The 20,317-nt window shown below is 44.2% G+C and overlaps 1 protein-coding gene across 4 annotated transcripts; it reads right to left on the bottom strand.

Moving 5' to 3' along the window:
• Positions 1 to 4,197: 4,197 nt before the first annotated feature.
• On the bottom strand, positions 4,198 to 13,441 carry LOC132387557 (zinc finger protein 229-like). Of its 4 annotated transcripts, none has more exons than XM_059959937.1 (2): positions 13,417 to 13,441; positions 4,198 to 7,138 (listed from the first exon to the last, which is right to left on the bottom strand). In XM_059959937.1, exon 2 carries the CDS (start codon positions 6,738 to 6,740, stop codon positions 5,619 to 5,621), a length of 1,122 nt encoding a protein of 373 aa, XP_059815920.1. In that variant the 5' UTR covers positions 6,741 to 7,138; positions 13,417 to 13,441; the 3' UTR covers positions 4,198 to 5,618. The 4 variants fall into 4 exon arrangements, with proteins under 4 accessions (XP_059815920.1, XP_059815919.1, XP_059815921.1 ...); XM_059959936.1 differs by having other exon boundaries at positions 13,363 to 13,419; XM_059959938.1 differs by lacking the exon at positions 13,417 to 13,441 and adding an exon at positions 12,913 to 12,935.
• Positions 13,442 to 20,317: the final 6,876 nt, after the last annotated feature.

The following is a 20,317-nucleotide window of genomic DNA, read 5'->3' as shown; positions in this document are numbered from 1 at the left end:
CAGCTACCACATTCTGGCTTCTCCCAAGGACAGGGTCTCATCCAATTTAATATCTCATCTTGAATGCTGCATGTCTGAAACTTCTTGACCAACCTCCAATGTGAGACTTTGTCAAGTGCCTTGCTAAAGTCCTTGCAGACAACATCTAGTGCCTTGCCTTCATCCACTTTCCTGATAACTTCCTCAAGAAACTCTATTATTGGATAGACATGACCTACCATGCACAAACACATGCTCTCTATCCTTCATAAGTCCACATCTATCCAAATACTTATTTATCCGGTTCCTGCACATACGTTAGAATAACTTTCCCCTTACTGATGTCAAGCTCACCAAGATACAATTTCCTAGTTGATTTTCAGAGCCTTTCTTGAACAGTGGTACAATATTGGCCGTCCTACAATTCTCCACTACCTCACCGGATACTAAGGACGATTTAAATATCTGTGTTTGGGCCCCAACAATTTCTGCACTTATCTTCCGCAGATTCCTGGGGAACAACTTATCAGGCCCTGGGGATTTACCCATGTTAATTTGCCTTAAGACAGCAAACACCTCCATCTCTGTAATCTGTACAGGGTCCAAGAAGTTGATGTTGATTTGCGTCACTTCTACAGACTCTGTGTCCATCTCCTGAGTAAATACAAATGCAGAAAAAATCTCCCCCATCTATTTTGTCTCCTCATATGGATTACCATTCTGATCCTGCAGAGGATTAATATTTTTTCTTTGCAATCTTTTTGCTCTTAACATACCTACAGAATCCCTGAGGATTCTCCTTCACCTTGTCTGATGGGGCAACCTCATGCCTTCTTTTATTTCTTTCACAAGTGTTCACTTGAATTTCCTGTACTTCATAAGTACCCCATTTGTTCCTATCCACCTGTACCTGGTATGCACCTCCTTTTTATTGATCTGGGAGATGGAAGCCAAAGGGGTGATAGAGCTGCGTGGTGGGAGGTGGGGCATGGGGGGGGGGGTAAACTAAAATTGCAGGGGGAATAACAGAACAGATAGTGGTGGGGTAGTGCAGACAGGTGTTGTTCAGACCTCAGACAAGGTCAGGAATGAAAAACGTTGAGCATGATGCAGTGAATATGCTCAGCCCTGTATATTTCAATACAAGGAACACCGTAGGAAAGGTGGATGTGTTCAGGGCATGGATCAACACCTAGAATTATGAGACTAGGATCTGGCAACTGTGGACTGGGACAGGCTGCTTTATGGCAAAGGTATGCTTGGTAATTGAGAGGCCTTCAAAGTGAAATTTTGTAAGTACAAAGCGGGTATGTGCTTCTTAGAATAAAAGGTACAGATAGAAACTGCAGGGAACCTTGGATTTCAAGAAATATTGAGACCCTGGTGAAGCACAAAATGGAGTTGTATAACAGGGATAGAAAGGTAGGTTCTTATGGAGTATAAACAATGCAAGAGAACAAATAAGATATAAATCAGGATGGCTAAAAGAAGGAATGAGTTTGCTGTTGCAAAAAAGATGAAGGATAATCCTCAGGGATTCCAGAGACAGATTAAGAGCAAAAGGATTGCAAGGCACAAAGTTGATCCTCTGGAAGACTGGAATGGCAATCCACGTGTGGAACCAAAGCAGATGGGGAGATGTTAAATATTTTTTCATCTCTATTTACTCAGGAGATGGACACAGGGTCTATGGGAGTGTGGAAAAGGACATGACGTGGTGCTCCCTTGGACCCTACAGGAGGCAAGTGCAGAAGTTGTCGGGCCCCTAGCAGAGATAACCAAATCATCCTTAGTGAACGGGGGGGGGGGGGGGGGGGCAGTTATCAGAGGGTTGTAGGATAGCCAAAGTTATTTCACTGTTCAACATAAAACATTGAAATCCACAGCATATTCCAAGCCATTCAGCCCACAATGTTGTGCCAACCACGGAATTTACTCTAGAAACTGCCTAGAGTTTCCCTAGCACCTAGTCCTCTATTTTCTAAGCCCCATGTACCTGTCTAAGTGGCTGATAAAAGACCCTATTGTATCTGCCTCAACCACCGTTGCTGGCAGTGCATTCCACCCACCCACCACTCTCTATGCAAAAACTTACCCCTGACTTTCCCTCTGTATCTATTTCCAAGCACCTTAAAATTATGCCCCCTCCTGTTAGCCATTTCAGCCCTGGGAAAAGCCTCTGACTATCCACACAAATAATGCCCCTCATCATCTTATGTACCTAAACAAGGCACTAAGCATAAACAAGGAAACTATACATTGTTTTCAGGATTTGTTGGAAGTATGCAAAATAATGAGGGTACAGATAGGGTCACTGCAAGGAGGTTTTTTCCACTGATGTTGGGTGGGATGACAACCAGAGGTCAAGTGGGTGTTACGAAGTACTGACCATGCAGGCTGCCCAAACATTTGCTTCTGGCCCTTTTCCTTTTTAGATAGTTTGAAATTGTAAAAGATGGAGATTAAAAAAAAACATCCTTGCTTAAACCATTAAAGAAATTTCTTATCTTTAACTTTATGCCTTTTGGAATTCAGGTCATCTTTTACTCGTTTAGCCATTCACAGTAAAAGAAATTTTGACCAGGGGTGCTCAAACTTCTGCATGCCAGTGTATATATCCTGTTTCTTCCAAATTACTTCCGGAAATTCCAGCCATTGCTGCTCTGTTTTCATCCTTGCCTGTGTTCTTCTCAAATCAATTTTGACCATATATTCTCTCAAGTCTCTCTAACTCTCTTTATTCCACATCTACTCCTCTGATGTCAGGCTGAATTTGATCACATTAAGATCACTTGCCCTTAGTGTTCTTTGAACGTAAGTGACGTAATAATTTCTGGATCATGACAACACGCAATCCAGAATAACTGATCCCCAAATGGGCTCAACCATGAGCTGTTCTAAAAAAGCATCCTATAGGCATTCTGGGAGTTCCTCATCTTGAGACCAACACCAACCTAATTTTCCTTATCACTTGCATGACAGCCCCTGTTGTAACGTTGCCCTTTTGGTACACATTTTCTATCTCCCATTGTAACTTGTGGACCACATACTTACTACTGTTTGGAGGTCTCTATACATTTCCCATCAGGGATCTTTTTTTTACGTTTCCAGTTCCTTTATTCTACCCACAGATTCTACACCTTCCAACCCTATGCCAATATTAAATTTTACCAACACAGCCACACAACCTCACTACCAGCTTGTTCTTTCAAGAAACATAATTATCTGTGAAACAAGACGACCTGCAGATGCTAGAAATCTAGAGAACTACACACAAAGTGTTGGAGGAACTCAGCATGTCAGGCAACGTCTATGGATGGGAATCAACATTTTGGGCCAACACAGTTTATCGAGACTCTTGATACCCACGTATCTGGAATATCAACAAGCAAGTAGTGCGAAATAGAGAAAGCCTTTGACAGAATTTAGTTCAAGACTTAAAAATCTTGGCAAACAGAGCTCAATAGTTGACAAATACAACAAAGGTAATAAACACTTTCATCAATACCCACACTGACATTTGTTAATAAAAACATCTTGGCCCATTTTCAATCAGTAGAGTTTACAAAGATAAATAAGAACTTTAGAAAAGTCTATTCACACTCAGACACCAGTGAATCTGCAGATGCTGGAAATAAATAAAAGCCCAAATGCTGGCAGAACTCAGCAGGCCAGACAGCATCTATGGGAGGAGGTAGTGACAATGATTCGGGCTGAACCCCTTCATCAGGAGTGACACATTTAGGTTAACACCACCTTGGACAGAAGGAGGAAGAAGAAAAACACACATGAAAAAAATCAGACGACAGTCAGATAAAACTTGTAAGTATATACTTTCATCAAAAATGAACAGGATTTGCACTCCATGTGTGTATATGCAATCATGATAAGAAATACAGACCAGAAAACTTCAATGAGAGGCCAAATCAGAAAAATAAATCATCACTCTGGAAGAAAACATTAAACAGTGGAATGAGTATGACCCTCCATGGGAGACATCTCAACGATCTGAGCAGATGAGATGGTGACAAGGAAGCACCATGCACCTGACTGAGAGTTGGAGACCTCTTCACAGAAACCCAAGGGTTTCCTGCAGAAATACAGGGCAAGGTGGTTAACAAAAGGAAAAAAAAACAAAAATACATGACATACAAACAAACAAGGCAGTAAGTGCAGAAAATGCCAAGAGAAACCAGACACAATCCAACACATTCCAGGATCCCGCAGCAGTTTAATTCAATCTGATTACCTACAAAGGTACAATCAAGTGGCAAATATCATTCATCAAAATCTTGCTTTAAAATACAAACTCATCAATGCCCACCATAACTTAATAAAGGCACCATGAATTCAAGCCTGACCCAGTTTTAGAGTCAAGATCTTACAAACGTTTGTACAAATTATATGATAATCAATACATTATTTCAGAGAGGATAATCCATGATAACCATCTGGATATAATATTACTGGATAAACAAGCAGGAACAAGTCCCTCAATGGATAAAACCATTCCCAACACACATGTACCTCAACCAGTGGAGAACCTTACCACAGGCATTGTTTGTGTCATCAGTCAATCGACTGATTGTCTCTGTCAATCAGCTTCCAAATGTTGCTACTCTGACATTTGTTGCCACACCCCGCTGCTGATTCCCTTCTCCTCATCATAAGTTCTTAACCCGACCATCGTCCAGAGCCCCAAATTCTGCCCTGTGCAGACCCACCTCTGGTATCTGACCCTGCTCAGTTAAACATCCAACTGATGGTTTCCCATTCTGTTTTCGGCCTTTAGAGGACAGTGATGTTCTCTAAAAACCCTTTAGCAGCAGGGAAAATGACCCATAATGTGGAAATTAGTCGTGATTATGGAGATTAACAACCAATATCATTCTTCCTCAGCCCAGAGATTTGAGGGGTGAAGAACATCTCAGACAGAACTGTAATCAGCTCGACTTCTTCAGTCTGCAGAAAATTCAAGGGAAACGTTTTCACCCACAGATGATGACTGTTTGGAACCCATCACCAGAGGGAGAGTGAGAGATGAGCAACAGGGGGGGGCCGGATTTAAATAGACTGTCATGGAAATGAATAACTGGCAGGGTCCAGCTGGCCTGAGTTGATTCTCTACTGTACACTAGGCGTGTTATAAATGCACTAAGTACCAGAGACAGAGTTTAAAATAGAATTGATTTATTTGTCTCAGATCCAGTTCCATTAAAGGTGAATGTGCAGCAGAAGAAACTCCTCCCATGCCCAGTGACCAGGGTGCAGAACTGTGTGTGGTGTATAGCAGCAATAATTGCAGAGTTCAGCACCGACAGTCACTCTCGAAATTGCATTCTGCAACAGTGATGGACAAATATCCAGCATGCAGCTTATTGAAACTTTCTCCCCAGTGTGAACCCACTAGTGTGTCACAAGGTTAGATTACTGAGTGAATCCCTTCTCACATTCACAGCAGGTAAACTGCCTCTCCCCAGTGTGAACCCAATGATGCATATTTGATGGAGATGGCTGAGAAAACACTTCCCAATGTCTCAGCAGGTGATCGGCCTTTACCCGAAGTGAACTTGCTGGTGTCTCTGTAGATTGGATGACTGAGTGAATCCCTTCCCACGTTCTGAGCAGGTGAACGGTCTCTACCCACTGTGAACTCGCTGATGTGCTAGTAGTGAGGATGACCGAGTGAATCCCTTCCCACATTCACAGCAGATGAACGGCTTCACCCCAGTGTGAACTCGCTGGTGTCTATGAAGGTTGGATGATTGATGGAAACCCTTCCCACAGACTGAGCAGGTGAATGGTCTCTCCCCAGTGTGAACTCGCTGGTGTATCTGTAGATCAGAAAACCGAGCGAATCCCTTCCCACATTCTGCGCAGGTGAATGGCCACTCCCCAGTGTGAACTGACTGGTGTGCCAATAGTGAGGATGACCGACTGAATCCCTTCCCACAGTCTGAGCAGGTGAACTGCTTCACCCCAGTGTGAAATTGCTGGTGTCTATGAAAGTTGGATGATTTATGGAATCCCTTCCCACAGACTGAGCAGGTAAACGGCCTCTCGCCAGTGTGAACTCGCTGGTGTATCTGTAGATCAGATGACCGAGCGAATCCCTTCCCACATTCACAGCAGGTGAATGGCCTCTCCCCGGTGTGAACTCGCCCGTGTGTCAGCAGATCAGATGACCGAGTGAATCCCTTCCCACAGTCTGAGCAGGTGAATGGCCACTCCCCACTGTGAACTGACTGGTGTGCCAGTAGTTTGGATAACTGTGTGAATCCCTTCCCACATTCTGAGCAGGTGAACCGCCACTCCCCAGTGTGAACTGATTGGTGTCTCTGTAGGGTGGATGACTGTGTGAATCTCTTCCCACAGTCTGAGCAGGTGAAAGGCTTCTCCCCAGTGTGAACTTGCTGGTGTCTCTGTAGGTGTGATGACTGTGTGAATCTCTTCCCACAGACTGAGCAGGTGAATGGCCTCTCCCTGGTGTGAACTGACTGGTGTCTCTGTAGGGTGGAAGAGTGAGTGAATCTCTTCCCACAATCTGAGCAGGTGAAATCCCTCTCTGCAGTGTGAACTAACCGATGTAGCAGTAGGTGAGATGACCGAGTGAATCCCTTTCCACAGTCTGAGCAGGTGAATGGCCTCTCCCCAGTATGAACTCCTTGATGTACCTTCAACTTAGATGATTCAGTGAATCTCTTCCCGTAGTCCAAGCAGGTGAACGGCCGCTCCCCGGTGTCAACTCGCTGATGAGCCATTAGGTCAGATGACCGAGAGAATCCTTCCCCGCAAATTCAGCAGATGACCAGCCTCTGCCCAGTGTGAACTGACTGGTGTGTCCACAGGTGGGATGACCGACTGAATCCCTTCTCACCCACAGAATAGGGGAATAGCCTTGTCCCAGTGTGAATTTGCTGATGTACCTTCAGTTGTGATGACCAACTGAATCCATTCCCACTGTCTGAGCAAGTGAATGGACTCTCCCCCGTGTAAAATAACAGGCGTGCCAGTCGGTTAGATGACTGAGTGAATTCCTCCCCACAGTCTGAGCAGGAAGGATTGTTGATTGAATCCCTTGTTGCACTTCTTAATTATCTAGACAAAACTGGTGTGTTGTGTTTGAATTTCCATTAACAAATTCCTTGTCATTTTTAACCTGTAAAAAAGATTTACAAAATCCATCAATGGGTGAAGAACATTTCAGATGAGATCACTTTAGCTGCCAAGGTGTGATCTGATAATCACACTGTTACAGTGAGGTGCAACCCAAGCTGGAGAGAGAAATCATCTTCTAACTGGGCACAGAGCTGGTATCTGGAATGACCATCAAACTCTCTGATGCCCTTCATGTCTCTATGAGAATGGGGCATTTCTGTCATCTCCAATCTGTGACCTGGCTCAGTCTGACTCTCTCCATTGATATTATTCCCTGTTCCCACTGAGCTGCATGGGGGCCTGGCCCCACAGTAAATGAAACACTCACACAAATAGCATTGTTAACCTGCAGCTGGGATTTTCTTTTATGTACTGTTAATTTAAAGTACCACAGTTTAACGCCATGTAAATATCTCCTACTCAGATGCATAGTTGCTCTGCACAGCTGTTAAAATACTAATATTTGCTCTAATTCCTTATTTCAGGTTCTTGTCACAGTCATAGAAAAGTACAACACAGAAACAGACTTCTTGGCCCATCCAGTTTGTGTTGAACTATTTAAACTGTCTACTCCCATACACCTACCATCCAGGTACCTATACAAACCTCTTAAATGTTTAAATCGAGCTTGCATGCACCAGTTGGGTTGTTGGCTCATTCCACACCCAGATGACGATCTGTGTGAAGAAGTTTCTCCTCATGTTCCCCTTAATGTTTCACCTTTCACCCAAAACCTATGGCCTCCAGTTGTAGTCCCAACCCATCTCAGTGGTAAAAGCCAGCTTGTATTTGCCGTATCTATACCCCTCATAATTTTGGTATACCTTTATCAAATCCCCCCTCAATCTTCTCCATTACAAGGAATAAAGCTCCTTATGGCCCAAGTTCTCCAGACCTGACAACAGCCTTCTGAATTTTCTCTGAACTCTTTCAGCCTCTTTTACTTTCCTGTAGATTGGTGACCAAAACTGCACACAACACTCCAAATTAGGCCTCACCAATGTCAACATAACATCCATCTACTGTACTCTGTACTTTGGTTTATGAAGGCCAATGTGGCAAATCTTTTTTTCTATTCCCATTGAACTGTGACACCATTTTCAGTGAATTATGGACCTGTATTCCCAAATCACTTTTGTCTCGAGCACTCCTCAGAGCCCGACCAGTCACTGTGTAAGACATAGGTTCTACCAAATACAACACTTCCCTCTTGTCTCCAATAAATTCCATTTTCCGTTTCTCAACCCATTTTTCCAGCTAGTCCAGATCACACGGCAAGCCATGACAGTCTTCCTCGCTGTCCACTACACCTCCAGTCTTGGTGTCATCCACAAATTTGCTGATTCAGTTAACCATGTTATCATCCAGATTACTGATATAGATGACAAAAACAACAGATCCAGCAGTGATCCCTATGACACACCACTAGACACAGGCCTCTAGTCAGACAGGCAACCATCTGCAACCACACTCTGGCTTCTCCCAAAGACAGTGTCTCATCCAGTTTACTATCTCATCCTGAAAGCTGAGTAACTGAACCTTTCTGACCCACCCCCATGTACGACTTTGCTGAAGTCCATGTAGACAACATCCATTGCCTTGTCTTCATCCACTTTCCTGTTAAGTTCCTCGAGAGACTCTATAAGACTGGTTAGACATGACCTACCATGCACAACCCCATGCTGCCTATACTTAATCAGTCCACATCTATCCAAATACTTATACATCTGGTTCCTGCGCATACGTTCCAATAACTTTCCCACCACTGATGACAAGCTCACCAATGTACAATTTTCTTGTTTATTTTTAGAGCCTTTCTTGAACAGCGGAACAACATTGACTGTCCTCCAATCCTCCAGTACCTCACCTGTCACTGATGATGATTTAAATATCTGTGCTTGGGGCCCGACAATTTCTGCACATCCTCCACGGAGTCCCAGGGAACAACTTGTCAGACCCTGGGGATTTAGCCATGCTAATTTGCCTTCGGACAACAAACATCTCCACCTCTGTAATCTGTACAGGGTCCATGAAGTTCATGCTGCTTTGCCTCAATTCTATACTCTGTGACCATCTCCTGAGTAAATACGGATGCAAAATTTTTTTTTTAAATCTCCCCCATATATTTTGTCTCCTCATATGGATTACCATTCTGATCTTCTATAGCATTATTTTTGTTTTTGCTTGCAATCTTTTTGCTCTTAACATATCTGCAGAATCCCTGAAGATTCCCCTTCAAGTTCTCTGATGGGTCAACCTCATGCCTTCTTTTATTTCTTTCATAAGTGTTCAGTTGAATTTCCTGTACTTCATACCCCATTTGTACCTATCTGCCTGAACCTGGTATGCACCTCCTTTTTATTGATCTGGGAGAGGAAAGCCAAAGCGGTGATAGTGCTGCATCGTGGGAGGTGGGGGTAAGGGGAGTGTTTAAACTAAAGTTGCAGGGCAAATGGGAGCCTGAATAACAGAACAGATAGTGGAGGGGTTGTGGATACAGATGTTGTTCAGACCTCAGACAAAGTCAGGAATGAAAAACGGTGAGCATGGTGCAGTGAATATGCTGAACACTATATATTTCAATACAAGGAGCAGCGTAGGAAAGGCTGATGTGTTCAGGGATGGATCAACACCTCAAATTCTGACACCAGTATCTGGCACCTGTGGACTGGGACAGGCTGCTTTATGGCAAAGGTGTGCTTGGTCAGTGGGGGGCCTTCAAAGTGAAATTTTGAAAGTACAAAGTGGGTATGTGCTTCTTAGAATAAATGGTACAGATAGAAACTGTAGAGAACCTTGGATTTCAAGAAATATTGAGACCCTGGTGAAGCACAAAACGGAGTTATATAACAGGGATAGGCAGGTAGGTTCTTATGGAGTATAAGCAAAGCAAGAGAACAAATAAGAAATAAATCAGGATGGCTAAAAGAAGGCATGAGGTTGCCATTGCAGAAAAAATGAAGGATAATCTTCAGGGATTCTGGAGATAGATTAAGAGCAAAAGGATTGCAAGGCACAAAGTTGATCCTCTGGAAGACCGGAATGGCAATCCACGTGTGGAACCAAAGCAGATGGGGAGATGTTAAATACTTTTTCATCCATATTTACTCAGGAGATGGACACAGGGTCTATGGGAGCGTGGAAAAGGACATGACATGGCGCCCCCTCGGACCCTACAGGAGGCAAGTGCAGAAGTTGTCGGGCCCCTGGGAGAGATAACCAAATCATCCTTGGTGAATGGGAGGTGGTTATTAGAGGATTGTAGGATAGACAAAGTTATTTCACTGTTCAACATAAAACATTGAAATCCACAGCATATTCCAATCCATTCAGCCCACAATGTTGTGCCAACCATGCAACTTACTCTAGAAACTGCCTAGAGTTTCCCTAGCGCATAGCCCTCTATTTTTCTATGCTCCATGTACCTGTATAAGAGAATGTTAAAAGACCCTACCGTATCTGCCTCAACCACCGCTACTGGCAGTGCATTCCACACACCCACCACTCTCTGTGTAAAGACTTACCCCTGACTTTCCCTCGGTATCTATTTCCAAGCGCCTTAAAACTATGCCCCCTCCTGTTAGCCATTTCAGCCCTGGGAAAAGCCTCTGACTATCCACACAATCAAAGCCCCTCACCATCTTATTCATCTAAACAAGGCTCTAAGCATAAACAAACAAACTATACATTGTTTTGAGGATTTGTTGAAAGTATGCAAAATTATGAGGGTACAGATAGGGTAAATGCAAGGAGGTTTTTTCCACTGAGGTTGGGTGGGATGACAACCAGAGGTGATGGGTGAGTGGGGAAGGTGAAAATTTAACAGGAACATGTGGAAAACCTCTTCACTGAATCAATTGTGAGAGTGTGGAATGAGATGCCAGCACACTGGTACATGTGAGCTCGATTTCACCATTTAAGAGAAGTTTGGATAGGAACCTGGATGGTATGGGTATGGAGGGCTATTGTCCCAGTGCAGGTCATTGCATCAGACAGCTTAAATGTTTTCAGCATTGTCTAGATGGGACATATGGTCTGTTTCTGCTCTGAACTTCTCCAGGTTTCTATGACAGAGAAGCTGGACAAAATTGATTGGAAAGGGAAACTGGTAGGAATGTCGATGGAGCAGCAATGGCTGGAGTTTCCGGGAACAATTCGGGAGGTGCATGGTAGATACATCCCAATGAAGCATTAGAATGGCAGGAGGACAGAACAATGGCTGAAATGAGAAGCCAAAGCCAACATAAAAGCCAAAGAGAGGGTAAATAATAGAGCAAAAAAGATTGGGAAGCTTTTACAAACTAACAGGTCTGAACAACATCTGTCTGGTGTCAAGAAAACAACCTCTCCCTCAGTCGCAAAAACAAAAGAGCTGGTTGTGGATTACAGAAGGAATGGAGACAGGGTAATCCCCTTTGCTGTTGAGAGGGTGAACAGCTGTAACGACGAAGAAGGGCCCAAAGGATATTGAGGACCCAATTCACCACAACCACAAACTGTTCCTGCTGCTACCATCCAGGAAACGGTGCCGCAGCAAAAGGACCAGCAGGCTCCAGGACATCACCTTCCAACAGGCCATCAGACTAATTAATTGATTTCTATGTTATTTAGACTGTCCTAAGTGCAAACTATTTATATGAATTACAGATTGCACATTTAGGTGGAGACGTAAACAAAAGATTTCTACTCATGTATATGAAGGATGTATGTAATAAAATCAATTCAATTTACCCTTTCCACTATCTGCTCTCTCATTCTGGCTCCCATTCCCCCTACAACTTATTTTAAACACATCATCCCCACCCCCCGACACTAGCTGTAGTAAGCCTTACCACAAGGATATTAGTCCCCTTCTTGTTCTGTTCCCCTAACTAACGAATCCTCTATCAACCCTTTGAATTACCTCTGCCAGGTAATCCACCCCCCCCCCCCACCAAAACAGTTTCTAAAGTGCTCTACCTGTTGTTGTGGGGTTGACCACAAGCGTACTCTGTGAGGGCTGTTTAACTTTATTTCCCTTCCTGACTCTCACCCAGTTTCCCGTGTCCTGCACCTTGGATGTATCACCTCTCTTCATGTCATATTTATCACCTCCTCCAATTCCTGGATGATCCGGAATTCATCCATTTCCAGCTCCAACTCCTTAAGTGCTGGGTTACAAGCTGCAGCAGGATGCACATCTTGTAGGTGAGGGTGTCAGGGACACTGGAGGTCTCCCCACCTTCCCACCAATGTCCCCTCTAAATTGTAATGACCAGTGTGCACATGAAGCATGTATCATGCATTTTTTTTAATCCAGTGTCAACATGTGCACAGTGAATTTCATATAGAGAGGTATTCATTTTAACAGCTAGCAAATCACTGTCGATAACAACTTTGATCTCCTCTGGGTCTAATCAAGCTCAGCTGCACTGTCACACAACCTATGTAACAGGCCTGTAACAGGTAATGAAGGATTTTCTCACCAGAGCTTTTGCACTTTGTCCAAAGTGGCTTGCTTGCACTTCAAAAAGTCACAGTTCCAAGTATCACTCCACTTTTTCCCACTTGTAAATTCTCCAGCAACTTTTGCATCTCCACAATAGACACAGATAATACCAGTTTCTGTATTGTACATACATATTTCCCCGAACCCTTCCCTAGGTGAACTCGTTGATGGCAATGCCTATGAAACAGAAGGGAAGGGGAGTAGTGTGTCTCATTGGAGACATCTGGCACATTTGTGATGTGAAAGCTAATCGTTGCCCAGGGCAAATAGCTGTTTGATATAATTACCTTCCCAGAGAGAATGAGTCAAAACATGTTCTCACGGGTAGAAAAGTTCAGACCAGGAGGAGGTAGAACAAAGCAACACACACAAAATGCTGGAGGAACTCAGCAGGCCAGGCATCATCTATGGAAAAGAGTACTAATGCTGAGTTCCTCCGGCATTTTGTGCGTGTTGCTTGGATTTCCAGCATCTGCAGATTTTCTCTTGTTTGGGATTGGAGGTAAAACAGATGTGATTTTCTCAACAGCTGATGTAAAAGATAGTTGTACCCTATCTCCGAGTTCCCAATCCTCACATTCAGATAGCTGGAGCTCAGCTCTGTCTGAGAGATCCATCGGTTCCCATTCCCTCATCAGCCGGAAGGTCCCCGGGACCCGAGTACGGATCGTGGGGCTGAGAAAGAGGGACGAGAGCAGGACTGTGCCGGGAATGAGGGTTAGAGTGACTGGACTCACTGCAATTGTCCCTCAGTCGGTGTTATAAAGGCTGACCCGGAGAATCGTTCTTACCTGCGCCGAGTTCACGAGGCCTTCTGTGAACTGCGCATGCGCAACATTCGCATCTTTGACGCCTGCGCATTCAATCAGGGCTTCAGCGCCGGCGAATTTATTATCGCAGCGCTTTCTGGGTAATCATGGTGCCATTAAACGTTTCTGCAGACACCAGTTACATCTCCATATCATTTTTTTTTGGTGTAGAAAACTCAGCAGCTCTTTTAACACAGAAAACAGCTCCCATAAAGAATACAATTAATATCAGCAAACTTTCCGCGTGTTTAATGCCAAAGTAGAACCTTCTTAAAAATGCAGATATGAAACACAAGACATTCTGCTGTTGCTGGAAATGTAGACACATACACATAAAATGCAGAAGGAAATCTGCAATTCGTGCAGCAGTTAAGTATAGTACAGGCATGCTGAAGGGACTTGTCCTAAATGTTGTCTATTTATTCCTCTCCACATTTGCTTCCTGATCTGTTGATTTCCACCAATATTTTGCAGAAATAAACCACCTTTTTTTTTCAATCAACCAGTTTCTAAATGTTTCTGATCTATCATTTGTAGCCACATCCTGTTGGTCTGATTCCTCGTCTTCCTCCTCTTTGTAAACTCCAGGCCCCATCTCTTTCTTGAGCCAGAAAGCCAAGACTCAGGCTGGCAACTCTTTGGTTTCTGACTCTGCTCCATCGAAGATTCACTCCTTACTCTGCTGTCAGACTTGAGAGGTGAATTGCAACAACCCAGCTGTCTGAGTCACAGAAGTTAGTGAAAATCACCCAAAACATTGAAAAGAGCAAGGCTGACAAGTGAAGTCAGAGCCAAAGTAAAAACAAAAGACGGTGTACAAGGAAGCCAGAGCTAGTGGAAAGATAGAGGATTGGAGGCTTTTAAAAACTTGCAGAAGAAATCCAGGAAGGTCATTCAGAAGGAACTGATGAATGATGCGAGGAAGTATGGGACTAATATCAAAGAGGATACTAAAAGCTTTTTTTAAGTATATAAAAGGTAAAAGAGAGTCAAGGGTAGATATAGGACAAATACAGAATGATGCTGGATATATTGTAATGAGAAATGCAGAGATGGCAGTGGAACTGAATGAGTAGTCTGCATCAGTCTTCACAGTGGAAGATGTCTACAGTATATCAGACATTCAAGAGTATTAGGGAAGTGAAGTCTGTGCAGTAACAATTACGACTGAGAAGGTGCTGAGGAAGATAATGGTCTGAGTGTAGATGAATCCCCTGGACCTGGTGGAATACACCCTCGGGTTCTGAAGGATGTAACTGGAGAGACTGCAGAGGCCTTAACGATGATCTTTCAAGAAACGACAGATTCTGGCATTGTGCCGGATGACTGGTAAATTGCAAATGTTATCCGCAATTTAAGAAGAGAGGGAGGCAGAAGAAAGGAACCTATTGTCCTGTTAGCCTGGCATCAGTGGTTGGGAAGTTGTTGGAAGCGATTTTTAGGGATGAGATTATGGAGTATCTGAGACACATGACAAGAGATGCCAAAGCCAGCATGGATTCCTGAAAGGAAAACCCTGCCTGAGAAACCCACTGCAATTTTTCAATGAAATTACAAGCCAGGTAGACGAAGGACATGAAATAGATATAGTGTACTTGGATTTTCAGAAATCCTTTGACAAGGTGCTGCACATGAGGCCGCTTAGCAATAAGAGGTCATGGAATTACAGTGAAGTTACTGGCGTGGTTGAACATTGCTAGGTCAGCAGAAGAGTGGGAATAAATATATCGTATTCTGACTGGCTGCCAGTTACCAGTGGAGTTCCACAGGGGTCAGTTTTGGGATCGCTGCTGTTTACGATGTATGTCTATGACTTGGACTACAGTATTAATGGATTTGTGGATAAAATTGCCGATGATACAAAGATAGGTGGAGGAGCGGGTAGTGTTGAGGAAACAGAAAGATTGCAGAGAGACTCAGATAGTTTAGGGTACGGACAAAGAAATGGCAAATGAAATATAAAGTTGGAAAATGGATGGTCATGCACTCTGGTGGAAGAAATAAACGGGCAGAGTATTATTTAGATGGGGAGATCCTTCAAAATACAGAGAGGCAAATGGACTTGGGGCTCCTTGTGCAGGGTACCCATAAAGTTAATTTCCAGGTTGAGTCGGTGGTGAAGGCGCCAAATGCAATGTTGGCATTCATTACTCGACGTACAATATATAAGAGAAGGGATGTGATGTTGAGGCTCTACAAGACACTCGGTAGACCACACTTGGAGAATTGTGTGCAGTTTTGGGATCCTTATTTTAGAAAGGATATACTGATATTGGAAAGGGTTCAGAGAAGATTCACGAGAATGATTCCAGGAATGAAAGGTTTACCGTATGAGGAACATCTGACCGCTCTTGGACTGTATTCTCTGGAGTTCAAGAGAATGACGGGGAGTCTCATAGAGGCATTCAGAATGTTAAAAGTCCTGAACAGATTGGATATGGTAAAGTTAATAACCATAACCATATAACAATTACGGCACGAAAGCAGGCCATCTCTGTCCTTCTAGTCCGTGCCGAATGCTTACTCTCACCTAGTCCCACCGACCCGCACTCAGCCCATAACCCTCCATTCCTTTCCTGTCCATATACCTATCCAATTTAACTTTAAATGTCAATATCGAACCAGCCTCTACCACTTATACTGGAAGCGAGTTCCACACAGCTACCACTTTCTGAGTAAAGAAATCCCCCTACTGTTACCCTTAAACTTTTCAAATCATGTCCTCTTATTTGAATCTCCCCTACTCTCAATGGAAAACGCCTATCCAGGTCAACTCGATTTATTCCCTTCATAATTTTAAATACCTCTATCAAGTCCCCCTCAACCTTCTACGCCCCAAAGAATAAAGACCTAACTTGTTCAACCTTTCTCTGTATCTTAGGTGCTGAAACCCAGGGAACATTATAGTAAATCTTCTCAGTACTCTGTCTATTTTGTTGACATCTTTCCTATAATTCGTTGACCAGAACGGTACACAATACTCCGAATTCGGCCTTACCAATGCCTTGTACAATTTTAACATTACATCACAACTCCTATACTCAATGCTCTGATTTATAAATGCTAGCATACCAAAAGCTTTCTTCACCACCCTATCCACGTGAGATACCACCGTCAGGGAACTATGCATCATTATTCCTAGATCACTCTGTTCTACTGCATTCTTCAAAGCTCTACCATTTACCATGTATGTCCTATTTGGATTATTCCTACCAAAATATAGCACTTCGCAATTATCAGCATTAAACTCCATCTGTCATCGTTCAGTCCACTCTTATAACTGGCCTAAATCTCTCTGAAAGCTTTGAAAACCTACTTCATTATCCACAACGCCACCTACCTAAGTATCATCTGCATGGTAGGGGATTAATTAATTTCCCATGGTAGAGGATTCTTGGACAAGAGGGCACGACTTCAGAATTGAAGGACGTCCATTTCGAACTGAGATGAGGACAAATCACTCTAGTCAGAGGATGGTAAATCTGTGGAATTTGTTGCTACGGGCAGCCATGGAGGCCAAGTCAGTGTTTGTATTTAAGGAAGAGATAGAAAGGTTCTTGATTAGTCAGGGCATTCAGGGGAGTGGAGATGACTAGAAGAATTTGATCAGCCCACTGTTGAATGGTGGAGCAGACTGGATGGCTCAAATGGCCTACTTCTGCTCCTATATCTGATGGTCTTATGGATTCACTTATCCATGTGTCTCCATCTTTTTCCGATTTTCAAAATGTATGTACATTTCAATATCTTAAACACATGGATTCCTGTAGATGCTGGAAATCCAAGGAAACACACACAGAAAATGCTGGAGAAACTCAGCAGGTCGACCAGCATTTATGAAATTAATCAACAGTCGATATATCGGGCCGAAACCTTTCTTCAGTTCTGGAAAATTACGGGGAAGACACCAGAATAAAAGGTCATGGGGAGGGGAAAAGTGACAGATGAAGCCCGGTGAGTATGAAAGGTAACGGGCTGGTGAGGAAGCAATCTGGTAAGAAGAGGCAGTGGAGCAATAGCGATAGAGTTCCTCTTGTCCTGCCCTACCAGACAATGACACTCTGCAATCAACATATTCTGCTCATGCAAGCGGGCAGTTCGCTCCACCTTGTCCGTGGAGTTTCACAGCATCGATGTGTGTAGTGAGGTCTACAAAGTCCATTCTGGTGTTTCTGCCCACGCCAATCTCTTTAATTCTCTCATGTTACAGCAATGAATTTTCCTGTGATGGGGAAATATCTCTGTCTATCTGTGCTTCTGTCCATCTATCTATTTTTCTATCTTCCATCTAAGTTTCTGTCAATTTCTCCCTCAAAAAAATACATACGTTCACAGGATCACTCACACACACACACACACACACACACACACACACACACACACACACACACACCACGGAATTTCAATTTCTTTGTCCCAATGGAACTTCATTTTTTTGGTCTTTTTGATATATTCTGTGCTTATCTTTTCACTGCTCACCGCACTTCAGGAACTCAGGAGTATTTATTGAAATTCATGCAGAAGCACCAAATGGATTTTAGTGAGAATTTTGAAAATGTTCCCCAGATTAGGCCGGGTCAGGGTTGCAGGAAGCAGAGATCCAGGGGAACTTGGCTTTGTGGATACTGAGATGACCTGACCACAGAGGCAGAGGGTGCTGGTAGAGTGAGAAGCGTATTCTCTCTGGAAGCCGGTACCCAGGACTGTTCTGAACAGATCTGTTCCGACATCCCTGTTCATTGTGATTTTTAATTCACTCGGAAAGTGATGCGTATGTGGATGCGGGTTCATTTGCAGCATTGAAGAGACGTTTGTCTGGGTACATGGATGAGGGAGGTATTGACATCAAGAGTCTGTATGCATGTGGACGGGTCCAGGCAGAGAATGGCACAGATTAGATGGGCCGAAAGCCCTGATTCTGTGCTGTAAGTGAATGAATTACATTGCGCGTCCCACACAAGTGCATTTCGCAGATTTAAATTATTCCAATGAAATGTTCTAAAAAAAACCCTGCAAATACAAGAAACACACAATGGATGAAGAACATCGGTGGAGACGAACGAAGTTAGTGCTTCAGCTTCAACACCTTGTGTCAGAATGGCTTCAAACAATTTCTGATGTGATTTCAGGTCTCCAGCATCCTGAGTGTTTCTTTAATTTCCAGCTGCTCACAGACAGACGACAGTGAGTGGGAATTCCCAAACATAGTGAGGATACAGAACCCAAGGTAGATAACCAACGATGCAAACACTGAACAGCTCATTCCAGGTACTAACAGCCTCTGTGTATTGAGATTACCTCGCAGGTCTATTCGTTCTGTCTGCTCTTTTCTGCCTGTGGACGTTCAGCCCCTCTAACCATCAACAAGTTGTCGGCTTTCATGTCATTGCACTCTCTATAACAAATACTCTCTAACCGTTTTGTTCATCCTCTATGGAATGAATTTCCGTCTTCTGCAGCCCGGTGTTGCCCCAAACACTCACCTCCCACCTCTGTCAGTATCTCCACCTCCCCACCTCCCACTCACCTGGATCCACCTCTCACTCCTCAGCTCTTGCCCCATCCCCACCCCTCACCTCTTTTCTCTGACTATTTCCCGTCCACTCTCAGTCCAGAGGGAAGGTCTCGGCCCGAAATGTTGACGGTCCATTCCCCTCCACAGACGCTGCCTGACCCACTGAGTTCCTCCGGCAGTTTGTTCTTTGGTCTGCATAACCCGTGTTAGTATGGGTAGCGGGATTTTACACCATATTCCAGGTACAGTCTCAACAAAACACAAATAATTGTCACTTTGTCCGGACCATTGGCCCCGCTTGCAGGGCAACAGTCTGCCGGTATTTGCCCCTCAATGTGGTGAATCCCTCTGCTCGCCACCACGGTGGGCTCAGACATTTCCACAGATGAGCTGCTCCTGTCCCCACCGGGTCAAACATCCTGTCCGCCCCCTCTCACACCATCTTCATCCTTTCAGTAAAATCCCCCTCTCCCTCCCTCCCCGGGGAATCGGCATCAAACCGACGGGCCGAGCGGTCTCCTTCTACCTCTCAGAGATAAATCAGACTCTGGCCGCAGGAGACGCTTCATAAACGCCTCAACTTCCCTCGGAGGGAAATGGAAATAAATCAGAAAGCGGACATTTACTTTGAGATTTGTTCCGCCCTGTCGAGATTCCGGTTCCGCAGCGAGAGACGAACTCAGCGGGGTAACGCCCTCTCGGCTTGTCCACTTCCGCAATTGGGTGTAACCAGTGATTGACATTCCTGCGCACCAATGGGGACAGCGCAGCTCCTGAAGCTTTGTTTTTCAGCTGTGATGGAGGGGGTGGTCACGTGATTGGTAGCTCAGCCGTTAAATGATAAATCATTGAACTCTCCAACGCGTGGGTGACGTAGACACCGCGCACGCGAGGGCAGGTCCCGATGTGGGGAGCTCATATGTGACGTCGGACTCGTGGGGGGGGGGGCGGAGCTGTGTGACGTCACCCGTGGCGGAGCGCTCTCTTTTAAAAACACCTGAATGGACGTTTCTGATGATTCCAGTGGGACACTGAATTCCAGTTCGTCACTGAATCCAGTGTTGTGACATGTATAGTCCCCTGTTATGTGTCCGGCTGTGCCGTGTTGTTGGTGGAGTGGGCAGCGTGGTGTTTGTCTCGATTCGGGTCACAACACCAGAATTGCCAGCGGGGTCCACACACAGTGTATTAGTCAACAGAAAACCTCTCGTCCCTGCAGTCTTTGCCCCCTGGTAAACTCAACCCCCTGACACTGTGGACCATAGACACCCCTTCCTCTTTAAAGTCATTTATTCACTCAGACTGCTGATCGCTGAGAGGAATTATATTTATTGGTCATTAAAGTTCCCCAGTCTCGTTTGGACGGAT

This window comes from Hypanus sabinus, unplaced genomic scaffold, assembly GCF_030144855.1.
Source record: "Hypanus sabinus isolate sHypSab1 unplaced genomic scaffold, sHypSab1.hap1 scaffold_1983, whole genome shotgun sequence".
Taxonomy (NCBI): domain Eukaryota; kingdom Metazoa; phylum Chordata; class Chondrichthyes; order Myliobatiformes; family Dasyatidae; genus Hypanus; species Hypanus sabinus.
Note: the sequence above shows the minus strand (reverse complement) of the source record. Positions and strands in the feature narration are given on the sequence as shown.